The following is a 14225-nucleotide window of genomic DNA, read 5'->3' on the forward strand; positions in this document are numbered from 1 at the left end:
TAACTCCCAAGATATTGATTTGTAAGTCACAATTAGCAACTGCTTCATTCATGAGTCAGTCATTGACTATGATTAGAAATAATTTAGAAGAAATTATGCCACCATTATCTGCCACTTAAGAGGACTCACAGCAATCATTCCATCTGCACAGAGTACAAACTAAGCAAATCCTGCTGCTCACCTCTCCCCTTCCTGTGCTGTTAGGGCCCCCCAGGCACCTCCCCAGCCCCACATGGCCAGGGGGCACAGGGAGATACACAGCCCTGCTCCCTGCAGAGCTTCCACCCTGACACCCATGGCCATCCCTCACACAGGGGGGTTTGCTGGTGGCTTTGGGACCCAGAGCCCAAAGCAAGTCTGAAAAATGGCTCAAAGACGGGCTACAGAGGCAGGGAAGTTGTAAAGAGGACTGCACTCCCAAATCCCATGGGCTGGACTTTCCAAGCAGCAGAGCTGGAACTAGGCCCTCCTGGAAAGCACAGATGACTGGGAGGAAGCACCACAGGCTCAGGCTATACTGGGATAGAGCATAAGGAATGCACAGAGCTTTGTGGAACTCCCAGATTCCCACACACAGTTTCTTCTGGTTGCATGATGCGTTACAGTTATATTACAATGTGTGGTTTGCATTAAGGTGGCCTCTCCACTGGGGCTCTCCTGGTACTCAGCACAGCAAGTTGGCTGCCCTTCAGTCTCCGGTGGTATGCCCAGAACCTGCTGTGCCCAAGTAGCAGAGCCAGGGTTTCCAAATCTGCAGCTGGGGTTGCCCTGCCACAAGCCCCATCTCTGGCCAGGGTGATGTGTCCACCAGCTACTCACAACAGGTTGCACAGTCATGGGCTGCCCTGTCTGTAATGGTCAGCAACATGCAAGGCACTGCTGGCAGCCAAAGGACCTACAAGAGCCATTAATGCCTTCACAAACCTCCATGGCCTGCTCTTCCCCTGGGTTCCCCTGCTTTGGTGTAGTTTCCCCTGCTGCAGGGGCAGATCCCTGTGAACTTCCTGCATGGCAGGTCCTTACTGGTGGAGCAGAAGTGTCATTAGGAAAATCAGATAGCGGCATCCCTCATCCCAGGACCCTTCTTGGGGTGCAATGCTGCATGCACATGGGCTTCATCCTTCCCTCCCCGGCCTGCAGCCCATCTCCTTCCCTCTCCACCTCTATCCCTCTGCTGCAGCCTTCCCTGGGGCCTGGAGGAGCCCTCCCCCTCCCTCAACCTCCCAACAGTGACCGCTTGATCCGCCCATCCTGCCCATCCGCCTGCCCAGCCCTCTGCTCTGGCTCACCAACTCATGACGAACATCTGCAGAGCCCTGGGCTCGAGAAGAGCACAAGTGACAGCACTGCACGGCTCAGGGATCTGCTGGGGACATGGCACCCAGCTCTCATCCTGCTGAGCAACCCACACCTCCTCTTGTCCATAACCAGCCCATACCAATGGCACCGAAGGCCACCCCAATGGCAGCTCCACAGCCATGGCCTCTCCAGGATCTGGCTTTCAGTGAGCTCTGAAGGAGGAGGGCTCTGGAAGACCAAACTAAATCAGTGCTCTTGAGACTTGCTCTGCTCCCTGCACACAATCTCCATTAAAAAGAAACCAGAGCTTCTGGCCAACCGGCCTGTTAATTAAAAGGCTGAGGAATTACCAGAGGCAGTGGTGCTGGCCTGTGCAGGACAAGGGAGTCCTCAGGCCTCCCTCCACTGCTGGCTTTGACTGTCAGCACAGCTCCACAGCTGCCAGAAGGGACAAGTCTTCCAGGAGAGGGAGAGGGAGAGGGGATGGGATCTGCTCCACCATCCTCCCAAACCCAAGCCAAGGGGAGGCAGGCTGCTGGCCCTGGGTGTGCAGAGTCTCATTTGCACACAGTCCAGGGCCAGGTTTTTCTCACTCACATACCCTCTGCCCAGGCCCCAAATCATATATGACAGGCCCTCTGCCACACAGTACCTCACTGTCCCGGTGGGACATCTCCCTTAAGTCCCTTTTTCCCCAGGATGTTCGGCACAAAGGCCAGACCAAGGAGAGGCCAAGACTCTCTGGTCCTCTTATGGATCTCGATCACGGGGCCATATCCCCCAAACAGCACCTGCCTGTCCCATCTCTGCATGGCCAGAGAGCTCATCCTGGCATCCCAACCAGCACATCCAGCCTTCAGACCAAGTTCCTGCACACCCAGTGCTGCTCTCTCCCAGATGCAGCTCATGCAAGCCCACAGCCCTGTCCACAGCAGGCACAGGGAAAGCGCCACACCACCACCCACCTGCTCTTCTTGGATCTTGATCTGGGGGCTGGCTCAGAGCCACTCTTCTTGTCTTTAGGCTCCTTCGGGGCTTTGGGTTCCCGAGGTTTACGGGGTTTCTTAGCCGCCTCCCTCTGCTTGGGCTCCTTCGGTTTCTTAGACTCCTTCACCTTTTTAGGCTCTTTTGGTTCTTTAGGCTCTCTCCTCCTCTTTGGTTTCACCTCCACAGCTGCTTTATCTCCCCCTTCCTGCTCTCCCAGATCCTTTTTCTTCCGTTTCTTCTTCACCCCCGTGCCCCCGCTGTCCTGCATCCCGTTCTGGTTGCTTGTCCGCTTCTGGGCAGCCCCATTGGGCTCCTCCTTCGGGCACTGGCACTGGCCACTTGTGTTTGTGGCTGTCACTGTCACCTGGTGTGGCACCTCGTCCTGCTCTTCACTGCTGGCAAAGGTGTCCTGCGTCCTGCACTCCCAGGCAGACGACATTGGGGAGAGGCTCAGTGCTTTCAAGCTTGGCGGCTGCGGAGAGAACGCAAAGCGCCAGGTGAAGCAAATGGCACAGCTACAAACAGCAGGTGCCCCGGGGGAACTGCAGCTCCACGAGGCTCCAAGTACCCAGTGCAGCATGGCAGCATCCCTCAGCATTTGGGGACCATGGCTATAACAGCCATCATGAGCAGACACAGCTCAATAGATGGACCCCCCGCCGTCTCTGCCCAACAGAGGCTGACAGACAGAGGCCTTTTGGCTCCCCCCAGCCCATGCAGGTCCAAGCCGAGGTGGCTGGCCCCAGTGTGTGCCTCAAACACTGTTCTGCCTTCGATCAAACACTCCAGACTTCACTTGGCTAAGTCAAGAGCAACCTGTGCACCCACAGCACTTCCTGCCTGTTGCCCCGTGCCAGAGATTGTCTCAGTAGGGCAAGGAGAGGGAATTAGGGATACCTAGCAGCCTACAGAAACAAAAATAGGGTTCCCAGGTCCATCTGGGGCAGAACTTGAGGCAGAAGAGAAGGGTTAGACTAGCACTGTTCACAGAAGCTGCTGTGTGCCAGGGCTCCCTCCAGGCCAGGAGAGAAGAGCTGCTCTTCCTCCTTCAGCACTTCCTTCATTTCCTGTGCACTTTCCAGCACTGAACACTGAAAGGAATTGAGCAGCCTCCTGGGCATGCTTGGCCACAGCAGCACTCGAGGGCCCCACTCTACTCGAGCAGCATTAGGAGTGCCTGTTGTGAGGACCCAGGCTCAGTGTGCAGCAGCCTTCACTCCAGAAGAGCAGCCCAGGCTGGCAGGGCAGGCAGGGGACAGCCCAGGGAAGGGAGCTGTGGGTGACAAGTCTCAGTGGGAACTGGAAACATCCCTTGCAGCAGCTGCCAGAGCAAGAGAGAGCAAGGGATGCACAAAGGAGCAGGCAGAGGCCCAGCTGTGTGCTGCACAGATGGGGAGAGGAACATGTCAGGCTCCATTTCAGCTGCTCTACCGGTCAGTTTCCATCCCCAGTGCCCCAGCTCCTCCTAACACACGGCTCAGCCATGCCCAGAGGGAAGCAGTGGCCACTGCTGGGCTTGCTCATCACTAGGGGGCTGGTAGGGCAGTGCCAGACCAGGCCCAGCGGCACGACCGGGGCTGGAAAGCTGATCCTGCAACTGGGGGCTGGTGGCTGTGCCATGAGACAAGACATGGGCCCTTCCCACAGCCTGGAGGTGTCAGCTCCTCGTAGGGAACCTGTGGGGCAGCTGGTGAGTGGCCCAGGAAGTGCCAGGCAGTATCTCCTCTGCCTGTGGGTACGGGGGCACTGTTTGCCCTGCCACCTCACATGCACAGCTGCCCCAGGCCAGGGGTACTGCTTCCTTCACAAGCCCCTTCCCTGGTGCTGAGATGGAGGTGCCAGTGCCTCTGGCAGCAATGCCCTCACTCTGCAGAACCTCAGCACCATCCAGTCCCTCAAGACACCTCAGAGCTGTGGGAGAGAATGCAAATCTTTACAACTTACAGGCTGAGGGCTAGAGCCCATCCAGGGTTGTCTAGGCACAGGGTGCTCTGTAACACTTGAACTTCTGATTTGGATTAGATGGCAGCATTAAATGAAACAGACTGCAAGTGGAAAGACCCCTGATGCCCCTGGAGCCACCCACGAGTGGGGCTGCAGGCTTGGCTGGTGTTGGTCAAGCAGGCTGCACCACCATCCCTCCCCACATGCAGCCACCTCCAGCCCTGGCTGCTGCTGCTGTCTGCCCCTGCAGCCTGGGATGGGGGAGCAGCCATCCTGCTACATGGAGTAGCCATCACAGGGCACTTTAGGAATTAAAGGGAACCTCTTCAGGACCAGGAGAAAATCAGCACTATTGATGCTGCTTCTGAGACCACCGGCTGCCCAACAGGATCAGTCCCAGCCTTTGCATTCCTCAGCTCTTGCAAGATGGGGACCAGCTGTAACAATTTAGAATCATAGAATGGCCTGGGTTGGAAGTGACCTTACAGATTATCTACTTCCAACACCCTGCCGTGTACAGTGACAACTTTCACTAGACCAGGTTGCTCAGAACCCCATCCAACCTTGACTTGAACACCCCCAGGGATGGGGTTGTTCAGCTTGTCTGAGCAACCTCTTCCAGTGCCTCACCACCCTCACAGCAAAGAATTTTCTCCTAATATCTAATATTATATATATATATATATATATATATTGTGTATTTCCTCCTAATATCTAATCTAAACCTACTCTCTTTCAGTTTGAATCAATTCCTCTTTGTCCTGTCACCATATGCTCTTGTAAAAAGTCCCTTTCCATCTCTCTTGTAAGTTCCCTTTATGTAGTACCCTTGATAAGGACAGTAGAACAGAACAGCATTTTACTCACTTGATAAGAGCAGTAGAACAGAACAACATTTACTTTTGTCAAGGACAGTAGAACACAACAGCACAGCCTTGTAGAAATAGATAAAGAATGCAACTTAGGCAAACAAAAATCATGTGAAGTGCAAGCAGGATGCCAGCTCAGCTCTACAAGGCTGACAGAGTAGAAGTAGGCAAAACAACGATATTGCATTCACTCAAAAGCAGGGGTTGAGGAACAGCCACCTAAAATGGACACCAGAAGTTGTCCATTTGGATCCCAAATGAAGTTGTCCAAGTGGACCCCAAAGAACCGTGTAAGGACTTCTGGTAAGATGTGCAACTATGTAAAATAAAGCCAAGGAAGCGGGGATATATGTAATATGTATATGTATATGTATATGTATGTGTATGTGTGGGAACATGTAATCAGTGTGCATGATAAAATCCCTGTTCACCCAACACTGGAATGGAGGAAGGATCCCCCTGAGTGACCAGCATGCTGCAATAAAGAATGTCTGCTTCTAATACTCAAAACTGTGTTACAAAGTTTCTATCCAGACAATTTTGGTATCACTCTTTTTGGTATCACTCCACTCCTAAGCCCTCCTTAGGAACTGGAAGGCTGCAATTATGTCACCCCCTAAGCCTCCTGTTTTCCAGGCTGAACAAACCCAATTCTCTCAGCCTTTCCTCCTAAGAGAGGTGCTCCATCCCCCTGATTAACCTGGTGGCCTCCTCTGGACTGGCTCCACCAGGTTTGTGTCTCTCTGCCACTGAGGACTCCAGAGCTGGATGCAGCACTGCAGGTGGGGCCTCACCTGAGGGGACTAGAGGAGCAGAATCCCCTCCCTTGACCTGCTGCCCACACTTCTTTTGATGCAGCCCAGGACATGGTTGGTTTCTGGGTGCCAGCACACACGGCCGGGCGTGTGCAGCCTCTCATCCACAGCACCTCCAAACCCTTCTCATCAGGGCTGCTCTCAATCTGTTCCTGCCCCGGTCTGGACCAATACTGGGACTGATACCCAATCTAGATGTCCTTAAAGATCTGCCAGCTCTGTTCCACTTCCTTGTCCCAGAGGGCAGTCTCCCAGGGAATCCCACTGACGATCTCCCTGAAGAGCTGGAAGTCTGTTTCCCTTAACACTCAGTGTCAGCACCTTGGCCTGGGATCCCTGTGGGCATCAGGTGTCCCAGCCTGCCGTGTCCCAGGAACAGTGCTGGTCCCAGTCAGCAGTGACTGCTTCCATCGGAGCAACTAGAAGCCTCTGGTGCAGGCCCTACCACAAACAGGCCATCAAATGCCAGCCTGTGGGACCCAGGCACACAGCCAGGGCTCACACAGGGAGCACATAGACAGAGAGGCAGGGAGACCAGGCTGCTTCCCTCCAAGTGCTGTCAGCACAGAAACCATACTCCCAAAGCTGGTCTATTTTGAGGGGAGAATGCTTCATGTTATGCTCCTGAAGCCCACAGCAAGCTCTGGCCATGCATGTAGGACTCTGCTGCCAAGTACAGTCTGCAGTGAGAGCCTGGCGCACTGCCACGAGCCAGGGAATGGGATTTTTCTACTACCCCTCGATGAGGTTCAGTTTATCCTGGCTTCTCGTCAACAGGAAAAGCCTAAGAAAGCAGAGCCAGGTTGTGCTCCTGCATGGCTCCAAAGCACCCTCAGTGCTCTGCCTGCAGCAGCCTGGCTGCTTCCTCATGGCAGGCAGGAGCTCAGTGTCCCTGTGCAGCTGCTGCCGGAACATCGGCTGCTGTCCCTGTGCCACAAGGGTGCTTCCAAAGGGTGACAGCCTGAAGGGCCGGGATCACACTGGTGGGGACACAGCACTCACTGCAGCGAACTCTGCTGCAGCAGCAACCTTGACCTGAGTGGCCTGAGATGCAGGTGTCCATGAGCCAACAGGCTGCCCACTGCTGTGACTGGGCTACTGGTCACTGTGTCTGCAGCCATGGCCAGCACTGACATACCACCATACTCAGATCCCCTTCGCAGGAGAGGAACACATGCAGGAGCCTAAACCTGGCAAATCACAGCCTTGGGATATGCTGCAGCAGGGTAAGGCAGGCTGCTCTGGGTTGCTCCGAGCAGCTGGGAGCTGCTCTGGGCAATGCTGACCCTGAGGGGGCAGGGGTGGGGCAGGGCAGGCAGTATCTCTGTATGCCATCTGCCCAGGCTGGTCCAGCACAGGCTGCACCCACACCTGTAACCCTGGGTGCCAATGCACCTGGGGGCATTCAGTACTTTGTAGTACTCATTAGGTAATACTCCTAAGATATTGGGGAAAACCATTAATTTTGGTTAAAGCCTGCTGCCCTCCTAAGTGGCTTCTACTTCTCAGGTGTGAGGGGGTCTCCTTGTCACATGCTCTGTACAATTCAGTTTTGCCATTCCTGCAGAGCTCTCTTGGCCCAGCTAAGGCATAGGTGACACGTCACCCTCTCCTCACAGGTAGGCTGTGCCAGCTCTCAGGCCACCTGTCTTATCCTGCCCAGAGCTTCTTCCAACCCCACTGCCTGTGGGGTGGCAGTAGGAAGCACATAGCATCAGAGGTACCACAGAATAGTACGAGGGCTTCTGCTCTCTTCCTTTTCCCTTTACAAACCACGGAATGCACACTGGAACAACCTGTAGGCAGATGCCAAACTCTGCCAGTGCTTTGCAGTCTCCTCCAGGAGCAGGGACAGCCCCCAGTGACGACACATGCATGGCTGGTTCTCCCATACTACCAGGAGCATCTTGAGACTTTCCTCAACTTTTCAGCCTCCCTCTCCGTTTCAGCAGCTCAGGTGACTGCAGGAATCAACCAGCACCTTTCTTCCCCTATTTGTGCTGTGAAAGCAGCAGCATCTTCCCTGTATTTGGCTTCAACCAGTCACTATTTTACAGAAAGACCTTTCATCAGGACAACACTTCATGTGTTTACAAGCATTTGGTGAGAAACCTCCTCAGCTGCTGGTTGGGAGCCCATGAGCCTTGCACCAGGCCAGCCCAACTTCAGCTCTGTGAGCCAGTTATCTTTAAAACCCCCAAGAGATTGCAAGGACTAACTCTGCTCTGCAAAAGTCATGTTGACTATTCACCAGTGTAGTATTTTCAGAAACAAAGTGCTTAATTATTATAGTTCCTAACTATTTACTCAATACCTAAGTGAATCTATTGACCTTTAGTTTCACATTTACTCCCCTTTCCCCTTCCATGGCCCTAATGGGTGATGGCTCCAACACTATTAGCAATTCCCAAATCTCACAGTGTTCCTTTACAATTCCAGAGTAAAGACCCTCAAAACAGGTGGCTTATGGGACTTTGTTCAAAAATGTCTTTGCCACACCCTTTAAGGGCAATCTTCTGATGCCTCTGGCATCAGAGATGGCTCTGGGTAGAGAGCCCATTTAACTGAGCTGTTCTGCCAACACTCACTTTCCATGAGCCCTCACTTGATCTCACCCTATTTACTCTGTGACTCCTCCTAAAGACTTTTTAAATCCCAAAAGAGTTGGAAAAAGATCTGTTATTAGACTCCATGTCTTCAGCGATTCCTAATGTGATGCCCTGCCTTGCTACAGGGTTACTTTTAGATTCACAGAGTATGCATCCTTTTTCTTACTATCACTTTCTTAAACTAAATAGAAAAATAATTTTCCATTCAACTGCCCATTCTACATACTCATTTTACATGTATCCCTAAGCAAGCAGCTTTGTTGTTTCTGGGTATTTTGGAGTGGAGAAGAAGTAAAGATGATGACTTCCACATTTTGGTAGAGGATGCCCATCTCTGAACCTCTGGTAAAACAATCCAAGCACGCTCTGCTTCCCCAGAACACTTTTTATCCCTAGAACTATGCTGTTTGCACTGTCTCTCCACCGGATTTTTTTTGGTGATGATTGTAATAAATTCACATTTCCAGAATACACTTTGTGATTTTTTTTTTTTTTTATTCACAGAGGAATCTTCTATAAATTACATTTCATACAGTCCTTCAGCATCAGCTGGAGCAGGAAGTCTTGGTCCATGTGTCTAACTACTGTCAAATAGAAAGCCAGGAGAAAAAAGTGTTTAAAACCTCCCCAGAGAGCTGCGGAGGCTAACAGAGTGCACTTATAATTGTAAGACCCCATTCTGGGGCAAAGCCAAGGTCAGGGTGGGCCTTAATGGTGTGGTGTGTTTCCTTAACTTAAAATTGTTTTGTTTCATTTATAGTCTCAATTTGAATGCCAATTTTTTATTCAGGATTTGGTGGAAAACACCACCAGGAGGTAGGAGGCAAAGCAGCTCCTGCCCCTGTTACTCAAAGAGCTCCCTCCCCCAGACTGCTGAGCCTGTGGGATGCACTGGCTGCTCCAACCCACGAGGCTCACACAGCACCCTGGATCCTCTGCAAGCCCCCCAGCAAAGCTGGGTGCACAGGCATGCAAAGGGACAGTTAACAGCATGGCACATGGCACATGCATGGCAGCTGAGGAGCAGTGAAATTCAGCAGTGTTTGCTCCAAACCTGCTTAGGGCAAGGCCAGTGGGACTGCCCATGGTGAGCCAGGGACAAAACCCACAGCCTCACCTGCCTACAACAGGTACATTCAAGGGGAATAACAGCAGAAAGATGGAACTGCTGCCCCAAAAAGGAAGTGCTGATTTACACAGCTTATGCATTTTCAGCAGCAACAGCAATAATAATAATAATAATAATAATAATAATAATAATAATAATAATAACAATAACAACAACAACTGTGAGAGGCAGGAGCAGAGAAGCTCCTCTGGACCCACATGGTAGAAGTCACATGCCAGCACTGCCAGGAGATGTGATGGGGATGAAGGAGATGTTGCATCCACACTGCTGGGTGCTGGAGCCTGATCCATATTCCAAACCCTGCACTATCCAATGAGTTTGGGAGTTTGGGTGCGGGAAGGAGAAAAGACCAAAAGCTTCATGCCCAGCCCATAATCCATCCTGCAGGCTTTCCTCTCCAAGAGCAGTGTTCCCAGCAGAGCAAAGCTCTGCCACAGCCTCAGGATCTGAACGGCAGCTCTGTCTAGTAAGAAGGCCACAGATGAGCTCTTCCAATGGTCACAACAGCAAGAGCAGATCCACCTCCTCTGGCAACCAGGCTCAGACGACATCCACACAACACAGCTTCACCAGGCAGTGTGACCACAGCCAGCAGCACATGCCACCTTGCTCCCAGCTGCTGGGACCATTCAAGCCCTGTTTGTTGCATGCTTGGCCAAGCTTTCCTGCAGCACACCAGGAGAGCTCTGCAGAAGCCTGCATTTGGGTCTAGGGCATGTATCAAACCCCACAGAGATCTGTTCTGTATGAGGAGAGTCCACAGGGACCCTGACTGCAGGGGTCATAAAGGTTTCCATGCTCTTTAGGCAGAGACTGATGCCTGGGGGCTGCACACAATCCCCCTTTGGCAATTTCCCCCTCAGCACTAACCGAAGCCACCAGCCAGCCTGCCACTCCAGGATGGGCAGCACGACACAGCTCTGCCTCCCTGAGATGGTCAGGCTGGCCCCTCCAGCCCAGTCTATCCACACAGCTGGCTGCAGAGCCCAACAGGAGCAGAACAGGCAGCTTCTTTCACAGAGAGGGTTTTGGCAGGCTGGTGAGCCAAACACAAACACTCCAGCAGCCCCATCCCCACCAGCGCTGTGTACAGCATGGGCTGTTGCGCTCAGGTTCACAGTGTCTGCACCCCTTGTTTCCAGCTCTTAATCCAATGCAACAAGAAGCTAAAAATAAACAAGTGCCACCTTCCATCATGTCTCCGAGCAGGCTCTGCAGTCACCATGGCATGTGTGCAATGGAGGTGGGGCCTGGCTCTGTTCCCAAGATGCTCCACCACAATGCAGCTCTCAACAATTACAGCTCTGAAGCTCTGTCCGGTGACAGGGCCAGACCTGGCAGGGGGCACACATGTCCCCACCACCCTAGCAGAGGGAATGGGTGGGGCAGAGGGCAATGCTGCTGCCCTGGGCTGTCCAGGCTGTCCTCCCCACTCAGGACGAAAATCTGTGTAGCCCTCGGAGCTTGGGGGAGACCCAGCACTTGTGGCTGTGTGTGCAGGAGAAGGGCACCCTGGCAGCTCACTGCTCCCCTGCTCTTCACCCTTACAGAGTGAGTGCCCAAAACTCCACCCCAGCATCAGGGGGTCATCAGACCTGACAGTGTCACCATGACAAAAAAGGCCACAGACAGCCTGGGACAGAGCTACAAGCGCCCTCGGGCTTGGACAGCCCCACCCCCCGTGCTTCAACCACTGCTCAGGAGCCTGCCCCAGCCTCGGGGAACTCTGGTAAAAACCCCCAGCTGCATTTGCAGGATATGAGACAGCAAAGCTCTCTTTCACATAAACAGACCCATAAAATTCAGGAAAGTCCTTCATTTTATGCAGTGAGGGCTTGAAGCAAAGGCAAGCAGAGCTCCCCTAGATGCTCCCAGGGTCTCCCTCTTGCAAGGGCTGCCCAGCAGCCACAAGATACCTGCAGCCCTGGGCTGTTCCCAATGCCTCCCACTGCTGTCTGCAGACTGCAGGGGATCCACCAATTCCTGCCACTTCCAAGCCTAGGCTGGAAAGTCAGAAGACCCCTCCAGGAGAAGGCTGAAGGGTCACAGGACTTTCCACCTCTCTGTCTCAATGCAATTCTGCTCTGCTCTCACAGTCCATGCAGGATGGGAGCATTTTCATGGCTGTAGAATAAGGAGATTTAGAGGCACTGTAGGATAACTGCATTTATTTTAGCTCATTATTTATCTGGCTATTTAACAAGTCAGAGTTTGGCAGAAATAAAGAATAGAAAAGACCCTTCAATGCCCAGGGACAAGCAGGACACAGACAGGAGAGAAGGTCCAGGGAATGATGGTGCTGAGCCCTCAAAGGAAATCCATCATTTGTCATTGCTTTCGGGGGTAACCAGGCAGTCCTGTCCCACCTCCACCAGCAGACAAGGCACCCTGGCATGAAAACTTGTAAGCGTCATGAGACAAGTGACAGGTTTCACGAGTTAGTCACAGCTTGATGACAAATGTACCAGATTTTTGTGCATCACTAAGGAAAAAGAGTTATGGAAACACAGCCCCTGCCTTTGCTAACAACAGCCCCTCACATGAGTGAACCAGTTGGCAGTGCCCGGTAACCCAACCCATCATAATTTGCACAGGAACAGAAGCACTGCTACAGGGGGCACCAAGGGAGCACAGAGACGAGCTCCTTCCCAGACAGCCCACTTTGAGACCCCATCTCTCCAGCCCAGATTCCTAATCCACTGGCAGTGGACAAAGGGAAGACAAAGCACTGGCCTAGGACAGCCAAAGACTAGGGAAAGGAGAGAGCACATCCAATATTTTTTCCCTAAGGCAGTTGACAGTTCCCCTGCTGTCACCATGATATTTTCTGAAAAATCCCTTGGCCAGGATTTCTTCTCCTGGCAAGATGAGAAGCCTCAGCTTCTCCATGTTTTGCTCCTCTGGAATGTGATTTGGAGAATTGTTCACCCAGCATGTGAATTGTTTTAACTTATTCACCAGTCCTAGTCCATTGGGACTCTGGTCAGTCGGGACTCTGGTCAGTCACGAGTTTTTGTTATGATTCTTGTTCTAGCTTTCTGATGTCTCCTTTCTCTTTCTTCAGTACAGTTTTAGTATATAATTTTCTTTTAATATAATATCATAATATAATAAATCAGCCTTCTGAGAACTTGGGAGTCAGTTCTCATCTCTCACCTTGTCCTGAGGACTCTCACATCAACACCACAACATCCTGCCATCCCCCACCAATATGAGGGGTACCAGCATTTTGCCAACCTTTTCATCCATGGGCCTGATCCTACACCCTTATGATGACCAACATAGAGCTTCTGCAGGTGAGAGGCTGCCAGGGAAACACATGACTTTTGAGCACCTTGGAACCACATAAGCATTTCATCTTCTCCAGAGAGACTGCTCAATGGAAGGCAACAGCCCCTCTTGGTGCCATGAGAAGTCTGTTTACAAGGTGTGGGCACTCCTCGGCTCAGGTGTCCAGAGTGATGCAAGTTTTGCCCCCAGTGCTGCTTATCTGAGCATTACAGGGATCCACCTACCCCTTCACCACCTCAACCTGGCACCCAGAATCCCTGCAGGAGCCCTGCTTGGCCAGGCTTTCTTCCAAACATTGCATTTGGGAATGCTGCACCCCACCCCATGACATGCTGCAAGGTTTCTCCTTGACTGCTGCTGGCTTAGAGATCTCAGGAGATGAGCAGCTGGAACTCTATCCCTCCTTCCTCACACCACATGCCTTTATCTCCCTCCCAGATTTTATCTGCAGCAACAGCTATAGAAAACAATTTTCAGCTGAGCCCTCTAAAATCTCCAAATGGTGGGGGAGGATGGTTTTGCCATGCTTAAACCCCATGTCATTTCAGTAATCCCACTCCAGAACACCCAAACATGCTATATTAGCCCAATGAGTGGCATCAATTTCTTACCTGGGCTTTGCTATCAGAGGAGGGAGATCACCAACCCACACCCCAAAGCATCCTGCTCTCCTCCAGAGGCCTTTGCTCTGCCCTATCTGGAGCAATCCAGCCATGCTGGTACACAAGACCTTCCAAGATCCCTTGCTCCTCTTCCTCACCTTGAGGCTGGCTCTGCTTCTTCACAGTATCTTCAGGACACACTGCTAAACTCATTACTTCCTACAGTACTGGTGCTCCAAACACACACCTTTCAATATCTGCAGCATTTGCCTTGCTGGAAGCCCAGAACAGCACACTGACCTCTTCAAAACACTTCCTTCCCTTCCTCCTCCCATTAGCCTGCCATGGCAGTGTGATCTGGGGTGCCCTGAGTATCACATGCTGCTTCAGCACTGGTTAGAAATGGCACAGGCTTGTGCTCTCAAGCAGATTTATCCCTTTGCTCAGTGCTCACTTGAATGGTTTCCCATTAAAAGCAGCACGGACACAAATTAGCTCCAGGCAGACCAATTTGTTTTATACCAGCTATATTTCAGCCCCACAGGCAGAGTGGCTCTCCATGCTTGTAACAGGTCCTTTCCCCTCAGCACAGTGTCACCAGTCAGGCTCTTCCCCTGCACACACTTAATACAGAGACCACTGGCTCATAAATCTCCTCTGGGAGCAGCAGGCTGTTATGA

General features: G+C 52.2%; 1 protein-coding gene across 9 annotated transcripts in view; it reads right to left on the bottom strand.

The window, feature by feature from the left end:
* CHD6 (chromodomain helicase DNA binding protein 6) overlaps window positions 1-14225 on the bottom strand; it is a 98453-nt gene that overhangs the window by 41959 nt on the left and 42269 nt on the right. For all 9 annotated transcript variants that reach the window (XM_071455512.1, XM_071455517.1, XM_071455515.1 and 6 more), the window contains one exon: window positions 2265-2758. In XM_071455512.1, coding sequence (XP_071311613.1) covers window positions 2265-2758 — 494 coding nt within the window. The remainder of the gene's footprint in view (window positions 1-2264; window positions 2759-14225) is intronic.

The sequence above is a fragment of the Agelaius tricolor genome, unplaced genomic scaffold (genome assembly GCF_023055355.1).
Source record: "Agelaius tricolor isolate 1412-34295 unplaced genomic scaffold, bAgeTri1.0.p SCAF_49, whole genome shotgun sequence".
Taxonomy (NCBI): Eukaryota; Metazoa; Chordata; class Aves; order Passeriformes; family Icteridae; genus Agelaius; species Agelaius tricolor.